Source organism: Hippocampus guttulatus, chromosome 7 (assembly GCF_054856545.1).
Source record: "Hippocampus guttulatus isolate MCC_2025c chromosome 7, RoL_Hgut_1.0, whole genome shotgun sequence".
Classification (NCBI taxonomy): Eukaryota; Metazoa; Chordata; class Actinopteri; order Syngnathiformes; family Syngnathidae; genus Hippocampus; species Hippocampus guttulatus.
In genome coordinates, this window is record NC_141267.1 from 16,464,469 (window position 1) to 16,490,718 (window position 26,250).

Below are 26,250 nucleotides of genomic sequence, written 5' to 3' on the forward strand. Positions count from 1 at the left end.
GGCATATACCGAACCACCTGGCAGATTTAACCGGAGGCTTTCCAAGAGTTGTGTTCTCATCACCCCCTCTGCCCGGGACTCTGAGACTCGACTCTGAGTGCCAACAAGTCTGTTTCTTTTTCAATGCAAGCAAGGAAACAAACACATTGGAAGCCGTGGAGAGCACGGAGAAGTAAGGCAAACACCCAAAGCAGGTAGTGCAAGTAGACTAAAGCACGACTCTAAGGTAGGCTTTACAAAACATCGGGCGGGGCCATTTTGGGATAGTTTTTATTCTGTGTGTGTGTGTGTGTGATTGACAGAATTCAATACTGTTAACCACTCATTTATACAATCCCGAGATGACTATATTGTGGACATGCATTTTTTTTCTCAAGGTCCGACTGTAATTCCATGATATGTACGATACTGAAGTGGAAAGAGTCGATAAAGGCTACAATGGCATCCAAGGGCGTTGAAATGATTTCTGAGCTGCCGACCTGTGGCCATGAAAAGATGCAAAAGCTGTTAAATGCGAGGAAAGCAAAAATAAATAAATAAATAAAAATAAATGAAACATTAAAACTGTGTTGATTAATTGAGGAAAAGTGAAGTGATTGTTGTTTTTTTAATCAAGTATGAATTGAGGGAAAACAATTCAGTTCTTCACATTCTCAACAGAAAATGTAATAATACTGCCAAGCATGTAGAAAAAGAATTCATATTACTGCAGCTTACTGTGTCACTTAGTTGTGAATTTTATTATTGTTTATGTCAATATTACATTGGTGGCTGTGTCACGCACAATAGAAAGAGCACAATGTCAATCGGCATTGAAGCATGAAATCGGGGATGCACAAACTGTTTAGTTTTTTTCATTGTACTTAATTGTGTTATTCATGCGTTTTATACATTATCATGCTGTCCAGTGCTATTTTTCATATTTAATAAACATGTTGTTTTTTGGAGGGGTGTCTTTTTTAGGTAGCCTGAGTGCATTTATAGCATTTCTATTCATCACAATCAGGAAACTCGATTTGGGGATATGCATGACTTAAGTTCCCGCTGAATATGACAATTTTGCGACAAATAATGCAGTTTGTCAGTTTGTACTTTTCAAGTTTGGGTACTGAGCTGAAAAAAAGTTTGGTAATCTCTGCTGTGCATGATAAACGGATGCAAACAGACACGCAAGCTGACAGGCAGCAAAAATGATCCGACAGCTGAGATAAGCATTGCAACTCTAGCTTTATCAAGAGTAAAACAGTGTGCCACAGAAGCGCAAAAAAAAACCCCTCCTTCTTGAGTTGCTGACAAAATGAGCGGATTAAAATTGTACATTAAAAAAAAAAATCAAATCAAAGATTAAAAAGAAGGATGTGACCATGCTGCTTCTCTCTTTGAAGCTCTAAGCCGTCTAACTCGCAGGAAAAACCCCGTCTGAGCGGCGGGAAAGCCATGATGGGTTTTTATTATTGGAGCGAAATGGACCAGGAGACAGAAATGTCGAGATTAACTGCGGTTGTTTCCTTGACGCTAATTGTTAAGCCAACGACGGCAACCAGGCGATTACGACTGACGGGCTCTGTCGATGCCGTGACTGATGCTGGTTCGCGCGTGCAGCCAAGGCGGCTAATTCCTTGTTCCGAGATGGACACGACTCTGAGACAATGAACTGATTTGTTTGGGTGAATAAATGAAGGACGGAGTTATAAAATCACCATTATTATTATTATTTTAACCAAGAAATCATTATTGCTTGATCAATTGAGTGTGCCTCTGCCTTGGATGCAAATAAATGAATGTGAGACTCCGCAAACCTGTTTCTGTCATGTTCTCTGTGTGTTTGTTTTGTTTCAGCCCCAACTGGAGTGAAGGGCGTTTCCCTCCAGCAGGCACACCTGTTCCTTATTCTAATGAAGCCTGTTCAAGTATTTAAGGACTGCCATGCTCCCAAATCCTCGTCGGATTATTGTCCTTGCTCGCTCTACTGCTTCAAGTGTTTTTTTCTAGATCTTCTTGTTCATGTTTAGAATTTGGTTTTGTAAGTATTTTTGTGATGGCGATTTTTGCCGATTTTGGTTACGCCTGCTTGGACTCTTCTTTCCGGTTTTGTTGTTTTGCAAGTGCTTCCTGTTCATGATTCATTTTCCTGGATTTTTGGTGCCAGCCATTTTTGTTTTCACTTGACGGTCATTCCTTTTTCCTTAAATAAATATTTTTGGTTCCGTATTTTATTTGTGTCTACATAGGTGGGATCCCATCACCATTCAGTTTGTCCACAAACTGTGTCAGTTTTTCTTTTTATTTAGCTCGTTGCTTTTTTTAATCACACAGAAAGGTGTTGATATTACAGAAGTACGTTAATGCTCTGCATTTAAAAATGAAACGACAACCTATAGTATTAGTACCGGTACTTTTGCGCATTCAGCCAAAAAGATGTTACATGTGTGACTGCTTCAAGCTGTTTTAAGTCATTGCTGTAAAAAATATGGTGGATCTGCAGGTGGAAAGAGCCAGACAAGAGTGTACTTTCGTCAGCCACCATAGCCACAGTCTCTGCCGTCTGCAGTTTAATCCACAATATGTTCCAACTCCAAGTGGCAGTTGAAGCGCCAAAATGTTCATCAAATCCATCAGAGTTTGTGTTCCCCAACAAACTTCACAATCACGATTCCGTTGTTTTTTTTAATGCAACGATTGGAAAAAAAAATTGCATTTTTTTTTCAATGCGATTAAGTTGACTGATTCAAATATGAATGAATGTATGTCGCATGCTAACTTTAAAATGAAGTTTCCATTTTAAAGTGTTGACTTAATTCCTGATGGGTCAATTTGCTTATCTTGGATATTGCACACCTGTTCACTGTGTTATTTGATATTGTTTTACATTTGTTGTACTCTTGAGTAAAAAAAAAAAAAGTACTACTAATGCTCATCTTCGGATATATGATACGATGTGTGAAAAAAAAACCATTTTGTGTGGTTCAACAAAGTCGGAGTTGGGTGAAGTTGGATTTGTACTCACCGTGGCTGACAGCATGAAGAAGCAGCAGGAGGGCCAGCAAGTTCTGCAGTCCACACGGAGGCATCACGTCGCACGTCCTGCCAGGCCTGACGGCAGGAAAAGAAAGAAATGCGTGAGATCTACAGTCTTTGAACGTGTTGGCCCAAATGTCTCCGGAGTGACAGCTGTCACTTCATTTGTCATGGTGATTCACGGTTTCCTTGCTCAAGCGTACTTCGAAGCCCTTTTCAAGGCTCCGTTGGTTATTATGAGGCTTGAAAAGGAGGGGCAGCGAGAACAGACTCAGCTGGCTGCAACTGTCATGTTTCATCTCTCTCAAGTGTCACTGGAACTATAGGCCATTATCTTTATACTTCAGAGGACAAGTAGCTCCCATTTGGATAGTGACAGCTCACTCTTAACGACTTTTAAAGCCTCGTTTTGCTTTTGTCGTTCCCCATGTATTCCTAATCAGGACCAGTGGGTGGATGGAACATACTCAAGCATGCAGTATCTCCCTTATAATTATTATTATTATCTTAAACATGTAAGAAATATTTCATGCCCCAAGGCACGTACAAACGTTTTTAGCGTGGACATCAAACAACTGGCGGATTTTCGCTATTCACAGCAGGGATCAGCTCCTCTGCCTCGGAAATTAAGTTCAGTGCGTTATGAAATGTTGCAAAGGAAATAGTGAATTTGAACGTTTGCCTTGTGGTTTTGTTGCCTGGTGTTGATAGACGCGAGGAACACTCCGCAGGAATGCATATTTGGTGAGCAATGAGCCAACATGGGAAGGTTTGACGACTGAAATTTCTTTGGTGTCCAGATCATTGCGTCAAAACCAACAAGATAAAACCTGCGACATTTCTGAACAAAAACATGATTTACACAGCCGCAAGGCGGGTATCAGCAAGAGTAACAAGCAGATAAGGGCCCGGGAGGCAAATCCAACATGATGCGTGGGTGTGGATGTGTGTCAGAGTGTGCGCAGAGCAGCAAGCGCATATACTGTCACATTATACAGTAACACTACATGGCCACATACAGTAGCTATTTATCTGGCAGGCTGGCAGGAGCAGGCGGCGGTGAAGGCGCGGAGAAGTTAAGTAACTGTCAAATTGTGTTCAGGTCTGATGCACATGCACACACGCACGCGGTGACTCGGTGCATTGAAATACTTAAAAGGGCATGAAGGGTTTTATATGGAGCATAAAAATATGCTCAACGCCCCCAAACAACATGGAAGTTTGTATGCAAGACAAGCTCGGTGTGCATCTGAGGATGTGTTTTTCTTTGTCTTTTTTGGGTGATGGCACCAGAGGAGACGTGGCGGAAGTGGAATGGAATTTATCGTAATACAAGAAATGTGTGTGGATGCTAATTAAGCTGTCATTAAGGCCAGTGATTCACAACCACTTAGGTGAAATTGGATCATTTCCCATGGCGGAAAATTATCCGCCTTCAACTGATTGCTGCAATTGTTTCCTACAAACAACGTCTATATTTGTTCATCTATCCGTGATGTATAGTGACAGGCAGAACTGTGAGGCCACTAGATGGGAAATCGTACAACTCATCATAAATCATCTTTCCCCATTGAAATGAGTGGAAATGTCATTAATCCGTTGCAGCCTCCAAAACAAAACAACAAATATTGTTGTAGTGTTTTTTTGCATAAGAAAAATATCACTTTATAACATTGGATTTACATACAGTAATGACAATGTATGGAATTTATTAAACAGAATGTTTTGGCTGCCGCTGCTCAACCCGTATTGTTTTGTGTTTTTTGTTATTGTAAAGTGTCCTTGGGTGTCTTGAAAGGCGCTTATAAATAAAATCTATTATTATTATTATTATTAAAGAAATGAACCAGGTTTTACCACATTTTTGCATCACTTCTGTGGACATTGTGCTGCAGTGTATGAGACTTGGGACACAAGGGGGCAGTATACTACAGAAATGTTGATGTATTATACATGACGACTACCTCAACTGCTGAATAGGGAATGTTCTGGTAGTTGTATTTTATTGTCATTTTATTATTAGGGCCCAAGCGCAAAACTGGAATTTCTTCATTTCTCATGATTATTATTTTTACTACATTTAACAGTAGTTCGACAACAAAACTGTACTTAACAGACTCCAAAACTTACCGAATTCCACCAGCAGGCATATTCTAGAAAAATTACTTTGTTTATGGTTCACGGACCAAACCCTTCCAAAAGTCATTCAATATCTCTCCCACGATTGTCATACAATATTTAATTTGTTTATTTGCCACGGCTCATGTACAGTAAAAAAACAAAACAAAAAAAACCTCAAGAGCAAAGACGCTTTCTAGTAAATTATAGCGTTGTAGCTAACTTCCATACCAAATTAAGAAAGAAAATGATGAAAGCGTAGAAAAGCTGCATTAAAACACATTAGGAGTGGCAAACTGGTTACACATTTACAATATAGATGAAATTCACCCTTTCATGCACTAACAATGACAATTTGTAATCTGATGACATGATCCATTCACCCATAATCTGGTTTGTGTTATTATCAGGGGCTTCATTTTCTTTTACACTAGAATGAAAGAGAAGCTCAATTAACAAGATTTCTGTGCAGCAACGGTTCAGTTGATAAGGATTTTAGAGACAGTTTGATTGATTCATTCCCAAATTGGAACAACTCGCTTCACCGCGGTATCGACATACAGTTCTTCATCAATAAATTCTCCCCCGAGAAGTTTAAGGTCTCCCCTTAATCTTACGTTTGGATCAATCTGGTATGAAAGAATCCCATGTTCTTACTCATGAATCATCAAATAATCTCCTTGACACTGTGAAAAACGGTGTCGAAAATCAACCGAAAAGAATGGAGAGCCAACTCCATTTCCCCCTTCCTCTTTCATAACGATATCATCCATAGAATCAAATCATATCAAGGCACACATGGAATAGATATAAAGGGGCTCCAGCAATCTGGGTATCCATTGTGTATATAAGATGATATATGTGTCCCCAAAGCCACAGGACAGCGACCAAATGAGGTGAATGAAGTCAGGCCTGGACGGCCGAGGGGTCTCTGAGCATAAATAATGAATGTGGGCTCTCCGGGGAGATGCTTTGGGCCCGAGGGCGGGAGGAGAGAGAGTGAGGGCGGATTTGGCGCGTGGGACGGCGGCGAGACTGGACACTGATAGCCCGTGTCAGTTACAGCTGTGTAGGTCCGCTTACATGTGCATGTAAGGACGCAAATGCTGACTTCATCACGACTATCTGCGCAGGCCCCAGTGGAGCCATTGTCTATCCATAAGTATGTTCTATGCAGCCCCATTTGTCGAAACACCTCATTCTGATTAATATTCCATTGGTGGAATATTGAGTTGAGCATTAAAATCCACCCATTTTTGTTCATCTCAGGGGTCGGCCATTTTGCCACATGCTGTTGACTGAAAATGATATCACAGTTGCTCCGGGGCTCAAGTAACGATCAATCATGGATGAGCTTCAGAAAACAGGTGAGCCGTGATTGGTTGTTTCCTGAGCTATCAGCAACTCCATCCATTTATCTATCCATTTTCTGATCCGCTTTATCCTCACAAGGGTCACTGGGGTGCTGGAGCATATCCCAGCTGTCTTCGGGCAGTAGGCAGGGGACACCCTGAACCGGTTGCCAGCCAGTCGCAGGGCACAGAGAGACGAACAACCATCCGCGCTCACACTCGCACTTCGGGACAATTTGGAGTGTTCAATCAGCCTGCCATGCATAGATGGCCCGCGAGATGGCTAATAAGTGGCGGATTTTGGTGCTTCACTCATATTCCACACACATAACATGAATTCGAATACCGTGTTCATTTTAAAGTGAACATCTAAAGGCTCTGAGATGGCCTGGGAGGGAGTGCAGCATTCAGATTAAAACAAATTAATTTGGCATCAACCCCACCGCGGTGTTTGGAGGATGAAAAATGAGAGGATGACCCAAAGAAAATCATCCCCCCAGAGTCAATCTTGGAAGACATCCCATCGAGGAGACAAGGATCAACAGATCAGCGAGGAGCGACAAACGCTTGGAGAAATGAGATGGGCGTGTCCAAATGATATTCAAGCTGTTTGTTTTACGGTTAAATGACTACAAATTGCCCCTTAAATCCTTGAAAACTAAAATACAAACACTATAAGAAAACAATCAGGGAGCAGGATAAGCTGCTCTGCTGATTGTTAGGAAAGCTAATTATGTCATTATCCTGAAAGTTTTCTTTGAAGTGAAATAAGCAGAGCAATTTTACTGCTGGTGCTTTGGACTGTTGTTTCCACTATGCTTGATCATTGAGTTTGCACAGTGATGACATGTTTTGCCTCCTCGCCACAAACCCTCAAATCTCTCTGAAAACAAATGAGCTGCAACAAATGAACCTGCACTCCACTGCCACTTAATGATTACTTAAAGCCCCAGAGGATAATCAAAACTATTGTGCCTTCCATATAGGACTCGTGCACTTAAAAAAAAAAAAACTCTTATCTGTGTGGATTCCTGATAATAGCAATCTGTTTTGTTTTGCACTTTAGCCAAAGCCTCTGTTTAAAAAAAAATCCCAAACATTTTATTTGTACCTCACAAGTGAAAATACTGCAATTACAACCCAGTTTTACAACGCCAGTCAGAGGCCAAGTGGAGCAGCCTGCGCAACACCCACGTGCAAAATGATGCGTCTCGTCCATTAAGTATGAGCCCTGCCACAGTTTGGCTTCAGCCACCGGTGCTTCTACTCAACCGGCAGGGTAACGAGCTCGTATATAAGTCTAAAAACAAATACACAGCAGACTGTGAGAAGTGTCCTCGATCACCCACGCACTTATATCTGGTGTTAAATGGTTACCTGTCACCTAATTAATTACGCGGTGCCAGTCGCCGATCTCTTTAAGTTCCCGGTGGTCGTACCGAATGTTCACAGACCAAATGTTGCATAAATAAGTGATTAAATATGACGAAAAGAGAAGCGAAGAGGTTAGCTGTGGGCCAACGTACATAGTTGTGCCTGCTAGCATGAATGCGACGTGGCTATCATTAGCGGTACCATAATACGAAACCAAAGTACAAGACACAGACACTGCGATGCAAAAGCGTATATTTCGAGCTTTACATTTCGTGTGTGTGTGTGCGCGTCGGTTTATGCTTGTGTGAATGGACATACATTTGTTTATCATATGTAGAATGTAGGGGCAGCCTGGTGGCCGAGTGGTTAGCGTGTCGACCTCACAGTGCAGAGGTGCAGGGTTCGATTCCAGCTCTGGCCTTCTTGTGTGGAGTTTGCATGTTCTTGCATGAAATTTGGTTACATTGCGTGTGTGTACATGGACACAAATTTTAAGGCTGGGACATTTACTAATGTCAAAACTACAAACAGTGTTAGCACAATTCTTGTGATGTGAGAGCATGAACATTTTTGGGGCAGTACAGATCCCACAGAAGCATTGGGTATCGTCAACTTGGTTGGACAAGGTAATGACTTTTGTTCCATTTAAAACTGCGAGCTCCTGGAGGACACAGCCTTTGAATAGCAGAAGGTCATTTCCAGGACAATGCATTCCACGCAGGCAAGCGCTATCATTATTTTACGATTCGGTGCTGCTGTGATATCTCCAGTGAGAAAATGTCAAAAGATTCACAGGAGGTCAAAATCATTAGGAGGCGCGGGAATGTGTTGTTTATGATTGAATGCCAACAAGAGCAAAGCCAATTCCGGCTCCACTCACGCGCCCGCTCTTCAACGTCCATAATTTTTTGCCTCTCGTGATGTTTCGTCGCGTGTGCGCTTGGATGGGAAAACAAGGTCTTTTAGGCATTCAAATCAATTTCACTCTCACTCATTTTAGAAATCTACTTTTTATTTCTTTACTTTGCTTTTGAATGCCTTTAAATCTTTAGTTTGGATTCGTGTTTAATTAACTGTTGTCAGTGCACGCTGTTTTAATAATTGTTGCAAAGCTACTTTTGTTCTCTTTGCTTTGCATTTAAATGTCTTTATGTGTAAATGTTTTGAGGCCTTGTGCTTTTGGTTGTGTGAAGCACATTGAGTTGCCTTATGTATGAAATGTGCTTTATAAATAAAAACGCCTTGCCTTGCCTCGTCTTTCCTTGACACTAATTTGTCCCTTCTTGCTGTGTTGAAAGCAATCATCATGGTCCAGATGAAACTTTCATGCGGCGCACCAGAAAGAGGTCACAGTGTCAACTCCTAGGGTAGTTTCAGAGCCATAACAGAACATCAAACACGGGTTTGTATCACGTCTGTCGGTCTGTTTTGTTTTCAGCCCCAGCCGGAGTGAAGGGCGTTTCCCTCCGGCAGGCACACCTGTTCCGCTGCCTCGTCTCTTGTCGGATTATTGACCTTGCTCGCTCTTGTGCTGCAAGTGTTGTATTCTAAACCTCTCTATCTTTCATAGTCACTCTTGTTTTGTCAGTGAACTTTGTATTTTCATCATTCCTTTTTAGCCATCTTGATCTTTGGTTTCGCATTATTGGACTTGTGATATTTCGTTTGTGTGTTCTCATGTAGCTTGTCTTTGCAAGCGCTTTTATGTTTTTTCCTGGCATCCTTGTGACCAGGAATTTCGGTTTGTAAATTGTCGGTGCGCTTTTCTGTAATAAATATTTTGATCGCACTTTGTCTGAAGCTGCATTTTTGGAATCCAAAACACTATTTGGTTCGGTTAGGAACCTGACAGTGTGAGGGTACGACACTTACTCCTTCTACCCTATTGCATTGACAAGTATTTTGTACATCACTCCAAGATGGAGTTGACGCGGCAATTTTACAGAAGTATGATGACAATACTTGTTTGTAAGGATATGATATACAAGTGTAGTATATCAGCTGATACTCCTCTCACCCTGTTGTGTTGAAAGCACTGTCGTTTTCCAACCGTTATTTCATGTCACGATAACGTAACGTGGCGGAAATTGCTACTTTTGCTTGGTTTGTGTGAACGGCCCAGCAGACAAATGCAGGATCTCACAGCTCTAATGCAGCATTTTGTATGGAGTCGGTTTTAAAGAAGCTAATGACGCAGACGTTTGGATGGCTTTTGTGGATGTTTTCCATCAGCGTAACTGCATTGTATCGCTTTCCAAGATTAAGGATACGGGATTTGAATAGAAGTGGAAAGCTGCTGTTTGTTGCAATGAGCTGCCTCTCAGCCAAATGTGAAACCAGAAAAGGACGCGATGAAAGAGGACCACGCGATGCTGAGCGGGCTGCTTCCAACAAAAGCGACTTTGCCGTGCATCCAGAGCGCGGAATAAGTTGAAGTGCTGTGCGGAACTACAGAGAAAGCTATTACTTACAGTTGAATGCCACACAGGTCCGCTTTATTCATTCACACATGGCCCCGCGAGCCAGCCAGCGGCCAATGCTATTAAAGGAGGATCAGCCATTACTTTCTGTAAAACATATTACCTCGCTCATGTGTCCAGGAGAGGCAAGCTCACCCTATATGAGACAGGAAGAAGGTGGAGGGATGTGAATTGATGAAAGATGGGGCGGCAAAAGAGAAGGCTCGTGAAAAATGAGAGGAAGGCGGAAAGCTTTTTACATGGGGGGAGTGGGGCGCGGAAATGTACGGCCGGGTCAATTTTCACAAATGTCCAAGACTTCTCATTTCCATGGTGGCAAATGTTAAACTTGTTCGGGGGCACGTCAAGGTCGCCTTGACCAGCTGCTCGTTTTTCCACAGCAGAAGGAATACAAATGTGGCTACACATCAAGGGTCAAGGTAAGAAAATAGGGGCACCCACCTGTAAAATTAAAAGGCAAAAGATGGCGTGACACTAAAGTTGGAATTTATTCAAATGTGCCTTCCAGATAGAACTTGCCCAAGCAAACCATTTCTGGAACCGGAGTGCATGCCCATAGAGCTGCTGCAGCTTCACACGTTCAGATAATTCGACATGCACCAATGGGACGGCGGCAATTGCTTTCAACACAAAGGAGCGTGAGTCGCGAATCCCAGATGCTACATTTCACACTCTAGCCACAACTGCTGCGACACTGTTTGCCTGTGAAACTACATTTGAAGCTAATTTTGTCTGCCAATAACAGTTAGTACCTCACGCTACATTTTTGATCAATCAGAAATTTTGTGAATTCGGTTAATTTCTCGCTGCCCATATGTACACTCGTCATTGTTGATATAGGCGTGACCACTCCAAGACATACCAGCGGTGTCTCCGACACAGTTGGCCTCGTTTGAGGTGGTTCCCATGTACTCTAGCAAGGCATCAACATGCAGCCATTATCACTTCCACAGTCGTTCAAACACGTCTGCGCACAGGTGAGTGTTTCAACGGTGAGCGTGAGACGGATGTCATTTTCCGTTAGCTTTTTCGACTATCATCCTCTCTCTGAGTCTCTGTTTTCTATTCCGCCTGTGTCGACAGCATCCAGGGACATGTAATAAATCCTCCGTGTTGACGGCAGATCGTAAAGACTGAAGTGCTAATCTAATTCTGCGGCATGAGGGAGGAGGGGGTGGGGGAGGGTGGGGGCAGGCATCACATCACCTTAAGGGCCAAAGGTTTCAGAAGCAGTCGATCAACCCGCGGCGTCAAACCAGAGGGCTTTCTTCAGATCAGAAGAATAACAGATGTCTTGACCGGGAGCCACACAACATGAATTCAGTAAGAAGTCCTACGAAGCTATATCACATTCCAACTGGGCAGTCTGTCAGCGAGTCGTGCATTTTAGACAAAACCAAAGAGGAAACTGCTCATGGCAAAACTAAAAAGGAAACTTGTCGCCAAAAAGTGGGACAGTAATCCCCCCGGCAGTGAGACAAAGCAAAATATGCAAGCTGACTTTGTGGTATATGACACCCTGGACTGGTCGCCAGTCATTTCCATGAGCACATGTAGACAAATGACCATTCTTACTCACAATCACACACAAGTTCATCCATTATATTTTATATTATATTATATTTTTCTTTTGATTTCCAAGTAAAAATTTGAGCACGAGGGCCAAGTTTATCGCATCAAGCCAGTTGGTGGCTCGTTGGAGAAACATACTTAGCGGTCTACAGTAATGTTTTTTTTTTGTGAAACAGTGCAAACAGCTGTGACTGGAGACAGGAGACACCTGCCAAAATCAAGACCGGAACAACGGGTAACAAGAGGCAAAACTTCTGCTGAGTTATCCACACGATAGATTTTTGTCACATTTTGGGTCATTCTAGGTAAATGTAGAGAATCCACTAGAAAAACATAAAACAGCTCTGTCGGTTTTTCGGTGTTATCATTATTTGATTGATTTCCGTGATGACAATATCTGTGATCATGGACAGATGGGACATTCTCTCTTTTGGTTTTTTGTTTTCTGGAATATTGTACAGTTCCATAGATGTGATTTGGTCAGGGATTGCCCGTACACATGTTTTTAAGATGATTATGATTTGCTCTGTGAATTGACTTCTACGATGATTCAGAGGGTTTGTCCCACACTGTTGTCATATTCATGAATGAAACAGTACGACCTCCACCACACACGTCTGCGGAGCTCAGAGTATGTCTGCCAACAACTCCTTCAAATCCACTAAAATTGCGTTTGTAACACCACAACTTAGACCTGCTTTTAGCTGGTCTACATTCTAGTCTACTTTTTGTCATCAAATTGGCAGGTGCACGTAATAAAAAAAGCCCTTTGTCCACTAGAACGCCCAGCAAGGCCCAATGCGGTCTGGTAAATTCTCAAACACGTTAAACTGGACTTGTCTCGGCACAAAAATTACAATGTGGCAGTTTTTACCGCAAGCGCCTGTCTACCAAAATAAGGACCAAAGTCTCACTTTTTCCCATTTTATCTGCTTGCAATGGATCACATTTAAAAAAATGGCTGCTCACTTTCTGCAAGATATATTTCGTCATTAAACAGGTGCCGCTGCTGCAAGACAATCACTTCAAATAAATGAGCATCACAGAAGCCACCAATGACTTTCTTTCTACGTCTATCTTCATACGACGTGGAAATAAAAGCACTCGTTAATACGGGAGACAACTATTTGAATAGAGGGATGAGAGCCATTTTGACATGTAAAGACATCTTCCTCATGTGTTTCCTCGTGGAAGTTGAGAAGCACCTTGGAGGAGGACGCGTGACAGGCGGAAGGATGGCGATAGATGGATGGCATGGTTAAAATTGCACATTATAATAGGAACTACCCCAGGGAGGAGTGCCCAGTTGAGTGTGTGTGCGTGTTTTATTTTTTGACCTCTTTCGAGTACTTCCTCTTTGCCCAATGATTTTATATTAGTCATTAAATAATATGTGAGTGGCGCGTATGAGTGTGTGAGGCTTCAGTAAAGACCAGCGCCGGCGTAATCTGCCACTGTGATGTGCCGCTAAATCAGTCTGCATCTCATCACAATCCAAAGAGAAACCTACGACCGGAGGGCCAAATCACCAGCGGGATGAAGATGAACCGGTGTTGGTTTTAAAAGAGGCGGTGGGAGGGGGGTTAGAAAATACTTTGCATTTGTTTAGGCCCACTATGTGATTCCAAAAGCAAGTGAAACCTCACAGGAAGACAGAGGTGGGACAAAGTCGGTAGTCACAAATCATAAAGGGTCCCCTAACCAATTTTCTTTCATTTATTTGGTTTTTAATCAACTTTGATGTACTTTAATCGAGCTTGCAAGATAATTTGGGAATTTGGGTTAGGAAGCCATTTTCGTTAGTCGAAAATGTCTGTTATTTTGAACAGGCCATTTTCGCATTGATACTAAATTTGTAAATCAGCTTTGCCTGGGTTGCTGTTCTTCTTAATTTGACATGCTAAATAACTCTGATTGGGAGTTGCTGCTATGTGAGCATCTTGTGTACTCAACACCTATATTATGATCTAGATCTTAGTATTTGCACATGCTTTTGGCAATTTTCTTCAAATATGTATAATGTGTTGAGAAACAAATCTATGAATTAACTTGAAAGGCAATTTAAAAGGGGGCATAAAGTGCATCAAGATGGGTGAGAAAGTGAGACGTGGTGGTGACCAAACACCCGGCGGGAGGAATCGACATGTGAGGATGAATGACAAGGAAAGAAATCAAACGGAGAAACCGCCAAGAAAAGAAATGCCCAAGGGAGTAAAGCGGGGAGGGTGAATAAAAAGCAGCATCAAGAGAGCGGCACCTGCTTTCTTGTGCTTTGTGTTTATTAAATATTCCCACTTGAGTGGGGTGCACACATACTTTCTTTTCCGCTTGTGATCAAAGTTCATAGAAGAACTAATTATTGGACATCTCTGATAGCTTTTTCTCACTGATTATCCCATCGTGTATGGAGTACTAAGAGTGATTTTTTTCACTAGACTTTATGATTGGAACGTGAAACGGAAGGAACAGTTAGTACACAAGGAAGACTGCTATGTTAGCTTAGCTAACTGACAGATTAGCTGCCAGGTGCTTGTCACGTGGGATCATAAGGTACCATGTTAAAAGTCTGATTCGGCTTTAACGTTTTACTTAATACACATGGTTGATTTCATTCTTTACCCGACAATGGAGCCAAGCTCTTCTTTCCTGGCTTGTTTATTTCTGCAGTGCACACCAAACATGCGTCCTTGCTCTGAGACACAGCGGGATCCCCCCGGGGTGTATCGATTCTCGGGCATTCTCATTTGGGAGAAACACAATTTATGAGACCTGCCAGGGCCCAGGTTTATTTACTTATTCACCTAGTGCCTGCTCTGGGGCCTATATGGGCAAGCCACATCCAAGTAGGACCATTATTTAAGGGTGTGAGTTCACGTGACTTTCATTCAGAGGCTAAATTGATACTCACCAAGAGGGGCCTAAAATCATTGTGTTTGTCAGACTTTGGGTTTGGGTTGCTTCGAAGAAGCCGTCACAGATTGATTTGTGTTTCAACCCCCTGCTGCAAAGACAATGGTCGTGAAATTGCACCCTGAAAACATTTTAGCTCTAAAGTGACAATGGAGATTTCGAGAAGCATCTTCTCATTATGAAAAAGCCCTTAGATTTGAAATTGGATTTGACTGCTTTTACTTCCATGTCGCTATTCTGTTTGAACGGCAGAGACACGGAATCGGGCAATAAAGTTAACCGGGCAACTTTCTGCCGTCAGAGGTAGGATCGGAGCTGCAAGAGAGGTGGAACCAGAATTGTGCAATGCCTGCACTTAAGCAAGGTGTCTGAAAACAACTGAACGGGATCAATGTGAAAAAAATGACATTCACTGACTGAATTAAAAAATGAAATGTGTTTTCAGGGTCAGAAGCTGTTCTGCAAATCACATTTCAATCAGATCCAATTTGTCGCAAATGTTAAAATGTTAATCATTGTCAAATCTCATCGGGCTCCGCTTGCAATTTGCTGCTTTCATGTTTCACGAAATGTTGTCTCTTGATTAAATTTATGGATGGATGAGTATCTCCTTTTCATGGCTTCAGAGCTGTGATCATAGTACTTCACTCATTCATTTTTGCAGGGCATAAAATATTGAAGCCTTGGCAGAGGTTGGTGCTGTCTGACGATCATTGCTTTGTTTGTTGACTGATTTGTTTTACACAAAAATGCAAAAACATTCCCATGAATGTTCATGGAGGGGTGACACGTTTCAATTAGATGTCAGAAAAGGTTCACCTTCGGGACTACTTTTTTATTAGCTGCTCTCAGCACCATCATCATGTGTTGGATTGCCAGCAGAATTACACAAAAATTACAGAAAATAATAATATGGCAAATCCTTGTTGGGCAGGCAAGAACCCAAATATTGACGCACCCCCCCCCCCCCAAATGACTTTTGTTACCTCCTCCATGTCATTTAATTTAGGTAAAAATCTGGATTAAAAACAAAGGTAGAGGAATTTTGGAGCCACCATTGAATGCATGAAAAGTGCCTTGGACTGCTTAAATTGCCACTGGCCACAATGTTACTGTAGTTTACGAAAACTAACGAAATAACTACAACTGGAAAAAAAAATCCACATTTTCATTCATGAATTAAAATGGACAGACAAAGAGCCGACGTTCACTCCGACTTTTTACACAGACACAAATTTAGCGCCATATTGCTGCAGCTGCTGGTACTTTCGCACTGCCGACCCAGCTCGCCACAATCGGATAATTTTAGTCGTATTATTATCTTGGTTAATATCGTCCTATACAAAATAGAAAAAGAAGTTAGAGGCTGCATTTTTTTCACCGTTGAACCTTGATGGAGGGCCAAACTCGTGCTCGTCTAGTTTTCCAGTGTTTGAATTACCCTTAAAAAACAACCAGGGTGCTACTAAAGAGACCAAATGACACTTTGTCCCCCAAGTTTACAGCCATTCAATTATGCCTTGGCATCATCGAAGCCTTCTTTTTGCTGCAGTCCGGTCCCACAAGTCTTTCGACTTAAAAATAAATAAAATACAGAGGACGTCAATCGATCGCCACAGAGCGCAAACAAATGTGCGCGGCGTGTCGGATCAAAGGCGGAGCGTTGTTTTCTGATACGCGTGTGTGATAAGAAGGACCATAGTCAAGTGTGAAGCAGACCTCGCAGAAGAGCGTCAAACCACCCCGCAGCAAGCGCCTCACTCCCCTTCCTCCTGCTCCTCCTGATGCTGCCAGCCCCCGGAGGAAGGAAGGAAAACAGAGGCCAGACAACATCAGGCTGCACTTTGATCATCTCTTAGTAATTGACAGCGCTCCAATCCTCGATGCTTGTAGTGCGACACACACGCACACGCACGCACGCACGCACGCACGCACACACACACACACACACACACACACACGCACACACACACGCACGCACACACACACACACACACGCATGAACACAGAGTCACAGAAGGCCTGATTTACTCAAGCTTTGATGGCAATAAGGGCGCAAACATATTTGCCCAACACGCCAAATCGCAACATTCATTTGTTATGTTCTTTAAGGAGCATATATGCAAATGAGGTGATTTAGCACCAGCAATGTAATTTATCAAACCAGAGCCGAATAGAGATGGCTGGTTTTTACGTCTTAAATCACGAGTCAACAGGGCAGGTGCAAACCAAGTCGCGAAGCAACGCCGGCAAAGCGCAAGGAGCAAATTTGAGGAAGTTGGCAAGACCTTTTGCACTTGTGTAAATATTTTTGAAACGCCAACAAAAAAGATTCCAACATACAGTATCTATTCAGAAATGTAATTTTTGGTACTGTTGCACAATGGTACCCTTACATTACGAAAAGTCTTTCTATACTTAGATGTCATGTCTTTGTTTAACATAGTTGCTTGTTGTTGCAATACAAGTGCAGCCTATACTTCCGCAGACAAATTCCTTGTGTGTTTTACACACTTGGCCAATAACGATGATTCTGATTCTGATTCCGAACCAAGGAAAGCTGTTGATGGATGAATAGAAGGATAATGAGTGAAGAAGAAGAAGTTAAGTATTATATGTAAGACTGTCCTATCCTCTCCACAATTAAACATTTAACCTGATGGCAGACGCTGTAATCAATCATGACCAGTCTTACGGATGAGTCGGTCCCTATGTATTAATTGGTTCAAAACAGCGAGTCATTAGCATTGACACAGAGGGCCGGGATATATGACAGGTTAATGGCACTGCGCACCAACAATAAGAACCATTAGCCTCCGAGATCAGAACAGCAATTGAAGGGATTACGTGCGACCGACCGTAAGTAAGTCACAAAAAAAAAAACCCTTCCTTTTAATTTTCTATGTTGAGATTCGTCATTCCACAGCGGGGTGAAATACTAGAAATGCACAATCGCAGCCCACCTCCCCCCCTGCCATAAAGTGCGGTTAATTTGCTTCCAATTAAGCGGCTAAATCATTTTATTACTCCATATTCAAGGCTGGAGTGCCTTAATGTGGCTTTCCATGATGGTCGACGGTGATGGAAATGAATAAGCACCCACACGGCAGGCTGTAATATTTCCCCGGTCAAGCTTCAGGCTTGCAGGTACTTATCGCTTTCATTACGTTAACTCTAAAGTGTGTAGCGCTTCACTCAGGCTTTGCTGCATCTATTTTAGGTTCTCATTTTTTATTAATTCCAAGGTATTTAGTGTTAGAAATAATCTCCCTAGATATTATAGAAATTGGGACCATACAGGGCAATTGTCTAAAATGTCTTGAGAAGCCGAAGAAAGATTTTTTTTTCTCTACATTTTTACATTTTGCTGTTTTGCAGGAGTGCCATCAAGAGGCCTCCAGGGGCATCCAAATCAGGGATCACAACTAAATTAGAGTAAGGGGGGAAAAATTCAATCAGTGTGTGATAGTGAGAGTGATTAGCATCTATGTGGCAGTGTTGTTAGCCTCAAAACAAGACCTGTAGACAGATAATATAACGATATTCACAGGCATGTATTGTTTATCCTCTGCAAAGAATGTGTTCTGCAGAAGCTTAGAGAGGATCTGGGCCTTGAGTACACAATATACTGTACGTATGCCTGTCTTGTACTCCCTGTAGTGTAATGGGCCGTTAGGGCATGCTCTTGTAAACACTACACTTTTTTATTTTTATTTTTAGTATTTTTATTTTCAGTCGTGAACACTGCGAAAATGCACTCATACACAACCGTAAAATGCTCTCATATGCACAATTGAAACGCTCACAAAAACGTATTTCATTCATAAGTGTGAAAGCTAATCCTGAATTACGTCCCTAACCACCCCTCACACCCCAGGAAGGTAAAGTGTGCATACCAGAATGAGCAGCAGAATTTGCATTGGAGGAGAAAGTATGATAAAAATTGTTTTTGATTCTTCTGTATATAATGTTGTTATGAGCCTACTGTATGTAGTACATAGTATAATATTATAGTGGGTGGTTTTTCTCGTTTTTTATTGTTGTTTTGTGTGGGAGGCTGGAACGGATTAATGGCATTTCCATTCATTTTATTGGCAAAGAGTACCACTGTTGCCCTGCGATTGGCTGGCAACCGATTCAGGGTGTCCCCCGCCTACTGCCCGAAGACAGCTGGGATAGGCTCCAGCACCCCCCGCGACCCTAGTGAGGATCAAGCGGTTCGGAAAATGGATGGATGGATGGAGTACCACTGTATAGTTCAGTGCTCACTGGGCTGCCACTTCATTAGGTATACCGACCAGCATGTCTTGCACTGGATCTCATTCGACTGAATAAGATCCAGTGCAAGACCCGTGTCGAACATTTTGCCTGAAGCTAGCGCAGTAGGCTACATGCAGAACCTGGAGGCGGCTAAGGCGCCGCGCTGAAGAAGGTGCCCGCGTTAATGAATGAGCCAACCTTTTAGTTACATACGCCATCTATAATGAATGACGGCCAACATGAAAGCGCAGGCGACTCCCACGCCGTGAGTCACCGCGGATGCAGATAGACGAGCAGGCCGTGAGACGAATGAGTTGGTAGTGTGGGTGTTTTCTCAATCGGCTACAGTGACATCCACGACATTTGCTATTCTCTTCGAAGGAAGGGGTGTTACCCAAACCAATTGAACGCAATGAAAGAGTGTCTGTTGAAAGGGGAAAAGCAAACAGCTGGCATGCCATGAGAATCACGTACGCGGTTCCATCCAAATTACATTTCTCATCATCTGTCCATTTTCTCGAAAACTCGTACTCATCAGGGTCGTGGGTGCGCCGCAGCCTAGCCAAGCTGACTTTGGGCGAGCGGTGTTTGTGTCAAGACAGAAACAGGTGTGTATCACCATTATCTAAAGATAAAGAGTCATTTGCGATACATGCATAAAAAAAACGGATGTAGCTATGTGATACTCAGGCAAAAATTTCATAAAATGGTCAGTAGGAAGGTAGTAATTGGTATTTTGAAAGGTTTGGAAAAGGAGGCATACATGGTGGTGTCCCGCCATGTCCAACTGCATTAAAAAACTCCTTTTGGCTTAATGAAGCTCCTCAACTCACTTTAACATAGTTCCTTGGCATCAAGATGGTACCAAACCAATATTTTTATTGGTTTTGCATGAGTACAACAAGAGAAAATAGAGTAGAGTTTTTTAAGCTCTAAGTGAGGATAGGTATACAAAAAAATCGGCACACGAGTGAATCTGCAAATTATGAATAGTTTTCTTTATTCCGATATTGTATTTATTTATTATATTTACATTTATCTGAGGGGGGAATCTAATGCAAATGTTCCTTTCCATGCCAGGTCTTAGTCCCTATCCAGGGCCAATAGGTAGGGTTCAGTTCATTTGAATCTGGATTCCAAAATGTAATCGGCGCTTCCTTGATAATGGTTTCTATTCAAGTTAGTTTAAGTAAGACTTCACATTTCACATCAAAAGGCGATAGCATCGCCCTCAATGAAGATATAAGCAGCCAGCACAAATGAAGAGAAAAGGTTCATTTTAACGGAGGAGCAATCGCTTTGCAGTTGCATGAAGCACAGATGAGTTTTGTCTAATGGGCTAATACATCTCAAACTAATGGACCTTTAAAGGGCTGAGTGAGGCGGTACGCGTGCATCACACCGAAACTACCCCTCCCCCCAAGCCCCACATGCACCCTCACTTCTGAGATCGAGGCAGCCGGAGTGACCTTCGGAAAGGTGCCAAAGAAAAGCAAACATCTCATTTATCCGAACATCAGCGCAAAGAGCAGACGTGGGCAGGGGGCGAGGCGAGCTGGCAGGAGGCCCTCGACATCAGGCTGCTAGATTAGCGCTCGGACGTGGTGGCATGGGCTTTGCACACAGGTGGGCCGCTTTAAACACAAAGCACACACAATTGCGGTGGCACGGCAGACATTTTTCATACCAATTTGGACATATGCTTAAGCAGTCCGTCTCAAACTGGGGTCTGCAAGCCGTAGCTTGGGGGGACCAATGAAATATGCCCTATGATTTGAAAAAAAAAAAAGGTGCATTCTTACATATGCGAACAGTCAAGCCAATAAAACAAAAAACAAAATTATTACTATGATTGAGATGTATCACCCACCACATAAACTTGACATTCTTGCATTGCAGGAATAAAGTAACATAGTCATGTTTATGGAGAGTATCATATGATAAGAATAAAGTTGTAATTTAAAAATTTACTTGCGAAGATAAGCCTTTGTTTGCTTTTTAAATTTCAAATTCATCATTTCACAAATTATACGACTTAAATCTTTATTATAAAGATGACTTTTTTTCCCAACCAAAAACAATGACTCTCATAACATGACATAACGTGACAGCATTCGGTTTTTCTTTGGCATCTGGGGTACACGTGAGAATTTTGTTTAATTAAGATTACAAGAGGTACCTTGGAAAGGTATTCTCTTCTGTCAGGGGTTCTTAGGCTCTCTCGTTCATATTAGGAAGAATACTTTCACCAAGAGGCGTTTTATGATATAACGCCAGAGTGAATAAAACCTTGTATACCTGTCTGTCGGAAAACACAAACAAGCCAAAAAAAAAATCCCCCCCCCCCCAAAAACACTACACAAAGGAGTCAAATCCTTTAAGTGCTCACAAAGCTGAGGTCTCACAAGATTTGTTGGCATCTGGCGTGATGGATGATGCATCGAGCTGAAACGAGTTGTGAGTCATCCAGCTCTTAATTGCAGTCAAACAATCATGCGGTGCACTTATCTCATTTACTGTGTAGAAAAATACATTTGGAGGTCATCTGTATACAAGTGGTTTGAGATACATAAGAACTTGCTGAGAGGGAGCATGTACAGCAGAAAAAGGATGGGCCCTAAGATTGACCCTGGAAGAACACCTCAGCAAAGGGGGAAACATTCTTACTTAATAACCACCAAAAAAGATGTACTTGACAGATTGGCTGGTTATAATCATACCTTTCCCTCTTGCCATAACAGGTAAACTTCGCGAATCCGAACCTAATTACTAAATGCAGTTTCTTGGCCTACAAATTGGGTACAATGAAGTTGAGTCTATCAATGATCCACTGAGAATCTCCACTATCCACATGAAATCCACTTTCAGCTGCACTGCTGCTGCCTCAGCATTACAAGTGTGTGTAAAGCTTTAAATCTATACCTTCTAAAGCAGTGAACTAAAAGGTAGGTGGTTAGGAGATCCCCCCCCCCCCCCCCCCCGCCTCCATCTCTAATAAACTGCCAGGGAGCTTTTAAAAAAACAGAGTGAAGTGCAGTACAGCGTGGAGCATCCCTTTCTCAACTTCCTCTGGGAGCACTTGAAGCACACGTGGCTTAACTGCTAACATATAGTAACTGGACCTTACAGCAGGGCATAGTAAATTACTGTACTGTACTTCACGCAACCACTGCATAGCGGAGGTAGTCTTTACATTCTTTGACATTTGTTTTGTACTACAGCAAGGCACAAAAGCAACAAAAGAATTCTGAAAGTGGTGAGATCTGTAATATTTGTTGGGGGGGTTTTCCCTACAGCTGATTCATTAAAATGTATTTATTTGCTTTTATAATTGTTTTAACTCATTAAACAATCGGTTAACTGATTATTGTAAATAACAAAACTTGGCAAAATGTGGGTACAATAATCAAGACTGTCCAGGCACTTAATGCATTGGATAATTTGTCAACTAATTACAACGATATGAATTTCAAATGCAAATTTAAAAATGGATTGAAGCATTGAATTATCACCTTGTTTTTCAAAATAAACTATTTCACAATTTTTAATCCACATTTTATCGTATTTTTTTAAACCTCATTCATAAATTACTGGCCCGTGTTTCTGCTGTTAAAATCCAACATGGTCCCCATTTGGCTAATATGATCACAACATCACAACAAATTACAACCGATCTGATGAGATTGGACAGAGGTGATATGTGATCACAGACTTTGCTATTTCATCCACAGATGCATGTGAAATTGTCAATATGGTTAAGTATTATTGTAAAACACAATATGGGTACTGTATATACTGTATTTTTGTGACTTGGCGGGGGTTAACTGGCTTGCTTTCTTAAAACCAGGAAATGAGAGTAAGCAGTGAAGTTCTGCCGCGTCATTTGAAAAATTCAGCTACATCTGTCGGCTATTCAGATGAAGGTGACGTCATGAAGGGTCTGGGGAACGGTTACAGTGTCACCGCCCGAGCTGCAAACCCTGCATGTTGCCACTGTATTTTTCCTGATTGAATCAAAAACATAATCCTCGAATCCAAATGGAATCATCTTTGGAGCTCCCTCCGTGATACAAGTTTGCCAAGGTGGCCTCTGCACTCTAAAACTAATAACTTATCTTTGAAAAAACAAACACCACCTATATAATATTGAAAACGCAGATTTTCAATGTAAGCAGTATGACTTATAAAGTCATGTCGTATAGGTCAAAGTCAAGTCCTTCATAAGTTTTAACCAATGAAGTTGCAAGTCCTAAAATTGGTGACTCAAGTCCGGCTTCAGACATGTCATGTGACTCGAGCCCCACACTGCCACTGTGGTGCCCTGGTAAAGTTCAATGACATGAATATTAGTTAACAAGGAAGCCCCCCAAAAAATGGGGGCACAAAATTTAAGTCCAGGCCTTGGGGAAGGTAAATACGTTGAAGTGCACGTCTTCTCGCACTTCATCTTTAGCGCGTGCTAGCTCCAGCTTCCTGCCAGCTGAGCGTGTAGCATTGACATGAGCAGGAGAAAAATGAGCAGCAGCTCATCTTTTTGGCATCTCGCTCTAATTCACGCCACTCTGTCAAAACGATGAAGGTCACGCTAAGATGGGGCCAAATTAAGACGGGGCCTCAAATGTTCTGCCTGTAGCCTTCTCTTTCCCCTTGTTATGTGTGTGTTTGTCGATGTGGGACATGAAGGATTGCTTTTGCATGCTTTTTACTCGACAGTATGAAGGAATAAAGCACATGGGGGCAGGCGACAGATGTCCCGGCCCTACGATGACAGCGGAGTCCATCACTGAACCGCAGACCTCATTTCATTGAGCTGATGGGACGTTATTGTAGACGCCACATAAGGAGAGTGACGCACACATCAGGGTATGCTCTCCCTGGCTCGCATCAATCCATCACACTAAGCAATCTCGAAGCAATGTGAGCTCACATATGGATACTGTGGGGGGTGAAGAGTGATTCTGTCGGCAAAGGGTGGAAGGTTTTAGCTGTGTGCATTAATGAGTGAGACAACGGTAATCCCCTGCATATTCACGCTTTGCTATTCCCGATTTCACCAATTCGTGTTTTCTGTACTCGCTCTGAAGCACCCAAAGACACCACCAAAATCCCATCTCAGGGTGAATAAGTGTTAAGGAAGGAAGTTTGTTGACGTGATACGTCTCAACTGAGAGACAATCTTGGTATGTTGGAAAGGTACTAAATATAATAAAATGATATACTGAAATGCACGGGAAATCGCTTGATTTGTTAGGGAAACCCCAAGTGGCAATTTTTCGCTTCTAGAATCGCAGTCAAAAATGGCAACACTTTTACGCCAGCGACAATTCATTTCATTGAAATCAATGGTAATGCCAATTCCAGCCCTCTCATTTTGGTTATGTCATTTTAATAAGGATAGTAGCACTTTAATAGTGTACTTCATAAAAACATTTGGAAGAGCAATAACATCATTAAATAGAAAGTAAAGAATAAAGCAGTTCACGCATCATCATTGCAAGGTCCTTCTGGTGAGTGAGACTTTGCTAACGGGCATTATAATACAGTCATGCAGACACAAACAAAGACGAATTTGAGCACTGTTGTAAGTGACTCAATAAACTGCAGTTACAGTCATTTTCTCAGAGGTTAAAAAATATATGTCTGTGTATATTGTTTTGTCTGGCTACATGTGTTGCAGCACCACTAGTGATTAAATATTTATTGATTAAAGAGATATAAGACTGTCACCTGGACCTGATTCATTAGCCTTTCTAGGGACGTGTCCATTTTGCGTTAGCATTAAGCTAGCGGGTGTTAAGGCAAGGTAATGTGGTTGTTTTACATACACAACATAACAACATTGGATGAGAACTCCTGCCATACACCATTGATCCCCTGTATCACCATACAGGGGATCATTATTCTACCCATTTTCCCATTTTGCAACGGCTTTGTGAGCCAAATATCACTGAAGAGGCCCAAGAGCTTGTTGAGGGCTCCAGAAACCCCCAATTGAGAATTATTACCAGGACGCTAATTATAGCTGAACGACATCTATGTGGTTCAACTCAAAAAGGAAGTAAGAAAAAAAAGAAGTCAGACATAAACAGATTTTTTGGAAACAAAATTGTCATTTGCATTTCTGAATTTCCTTTCATTATACTGTGACAGTTAATTATAGAAGTGGTAAACCATCCCTGCGGTTCATGTGGAAATTGCTGGAGGAAAACAGAAGTCGAATTGTGATCAGAAAGTAAATTTTCTCCCAAAAGAATGCTCATTGTTCATGTTTCCTTTTCGGAACAGGTGACCTTCGTATTCAGCAGAGTCAATGGTGGCGGGGGTGTTTCCTCATTTGGAAAGCAAGCGGTTCCACGTCTTGCCTGGCATTGACAAAACTATTTAAAGGCCATTTGAATGGAAATAAGCCTTTCAAAATGCAATTTTCTTGTGAATGCCATGAAAGGCAAAAACAAAGTCTGTCCGAATAACTTGGAGCCTCAACGAAGTAACACCAGGTGCAGCTCAACTTCGCGCTTGCGTACCACTTGGCTGCAGATTTGGCAGTGCAGTTGGCTCTATTGGCAGGACATTTAACTGGCCTTCAGCCTTACAAATCTCCATCTTGAGATCTGTTTGGCATATTGGATAAAAAACAAGAGCAACAAGCAATCAAAATTCCTGTAAAACATATTTCACTGCTGTTGATCATAAAAGAGGCACGAAAGATGGTAGGAGAAACACATTGCCCTCAAAGTTTTGGGCTTAATGTCAATTCCTTTTGTTGTGTTATTTTATAAAGTACCATATTTTCCGCACCATAAGGCGCTTCGGAGTATAAGGGGCACCTTCAATGAAATGCCTGCTTTAAAACTGTTTTCATACAGAGGGCCAAATTGCAAAGCGCACAGAAGTGAAGCTACAATAATGGCTGCAGTTACGCTATGTATCCACTAGGTGAAGCTACGCTAAAGGGAATACAATACAATACAATACAGCTTTATTTATGTAGAGCTCTCACAACCGCTGCAGCTGAAACAAAGCGTTTTACAGAACATTTAATATACTACGTCCAAGAAATCTGAATATTGATCCATACGTGGCTCCTTCAGGATGTAGCATGAAGCACGACACGAAGTTGATAAAAACACAGGGTTTATTCCTTGGCAACCGGTGAGAACTGGTCA

At 42.0% G+C, this 26,250-nt stretch overlaps 1 protein-coding gene across 1 annotated transcript in view; it reads right to left on the bottom strand.

Annotated features, from left to right (window-relative positions):
- ncanb (neurocan b) overlaps nt 1–26,250 on the bottom strand; it is a 103,980-nt gene that overhangs the window by 71,929 nt on the left and 5,801 nt on the right. Inside the window, exon 2 of the mRNA XM_086115960.1 lies at nt 3,008–3,093. Within this exon, the coding sequence (XP_085972086.1) occupies nt 3,008–3,071 (64 nt within the window). The 5' untranslated portion in view covers nt 3,072–3,093. The remainder of the gene's footprint in view (nt 1–3,007; nt 3,094–26,250) is intronic.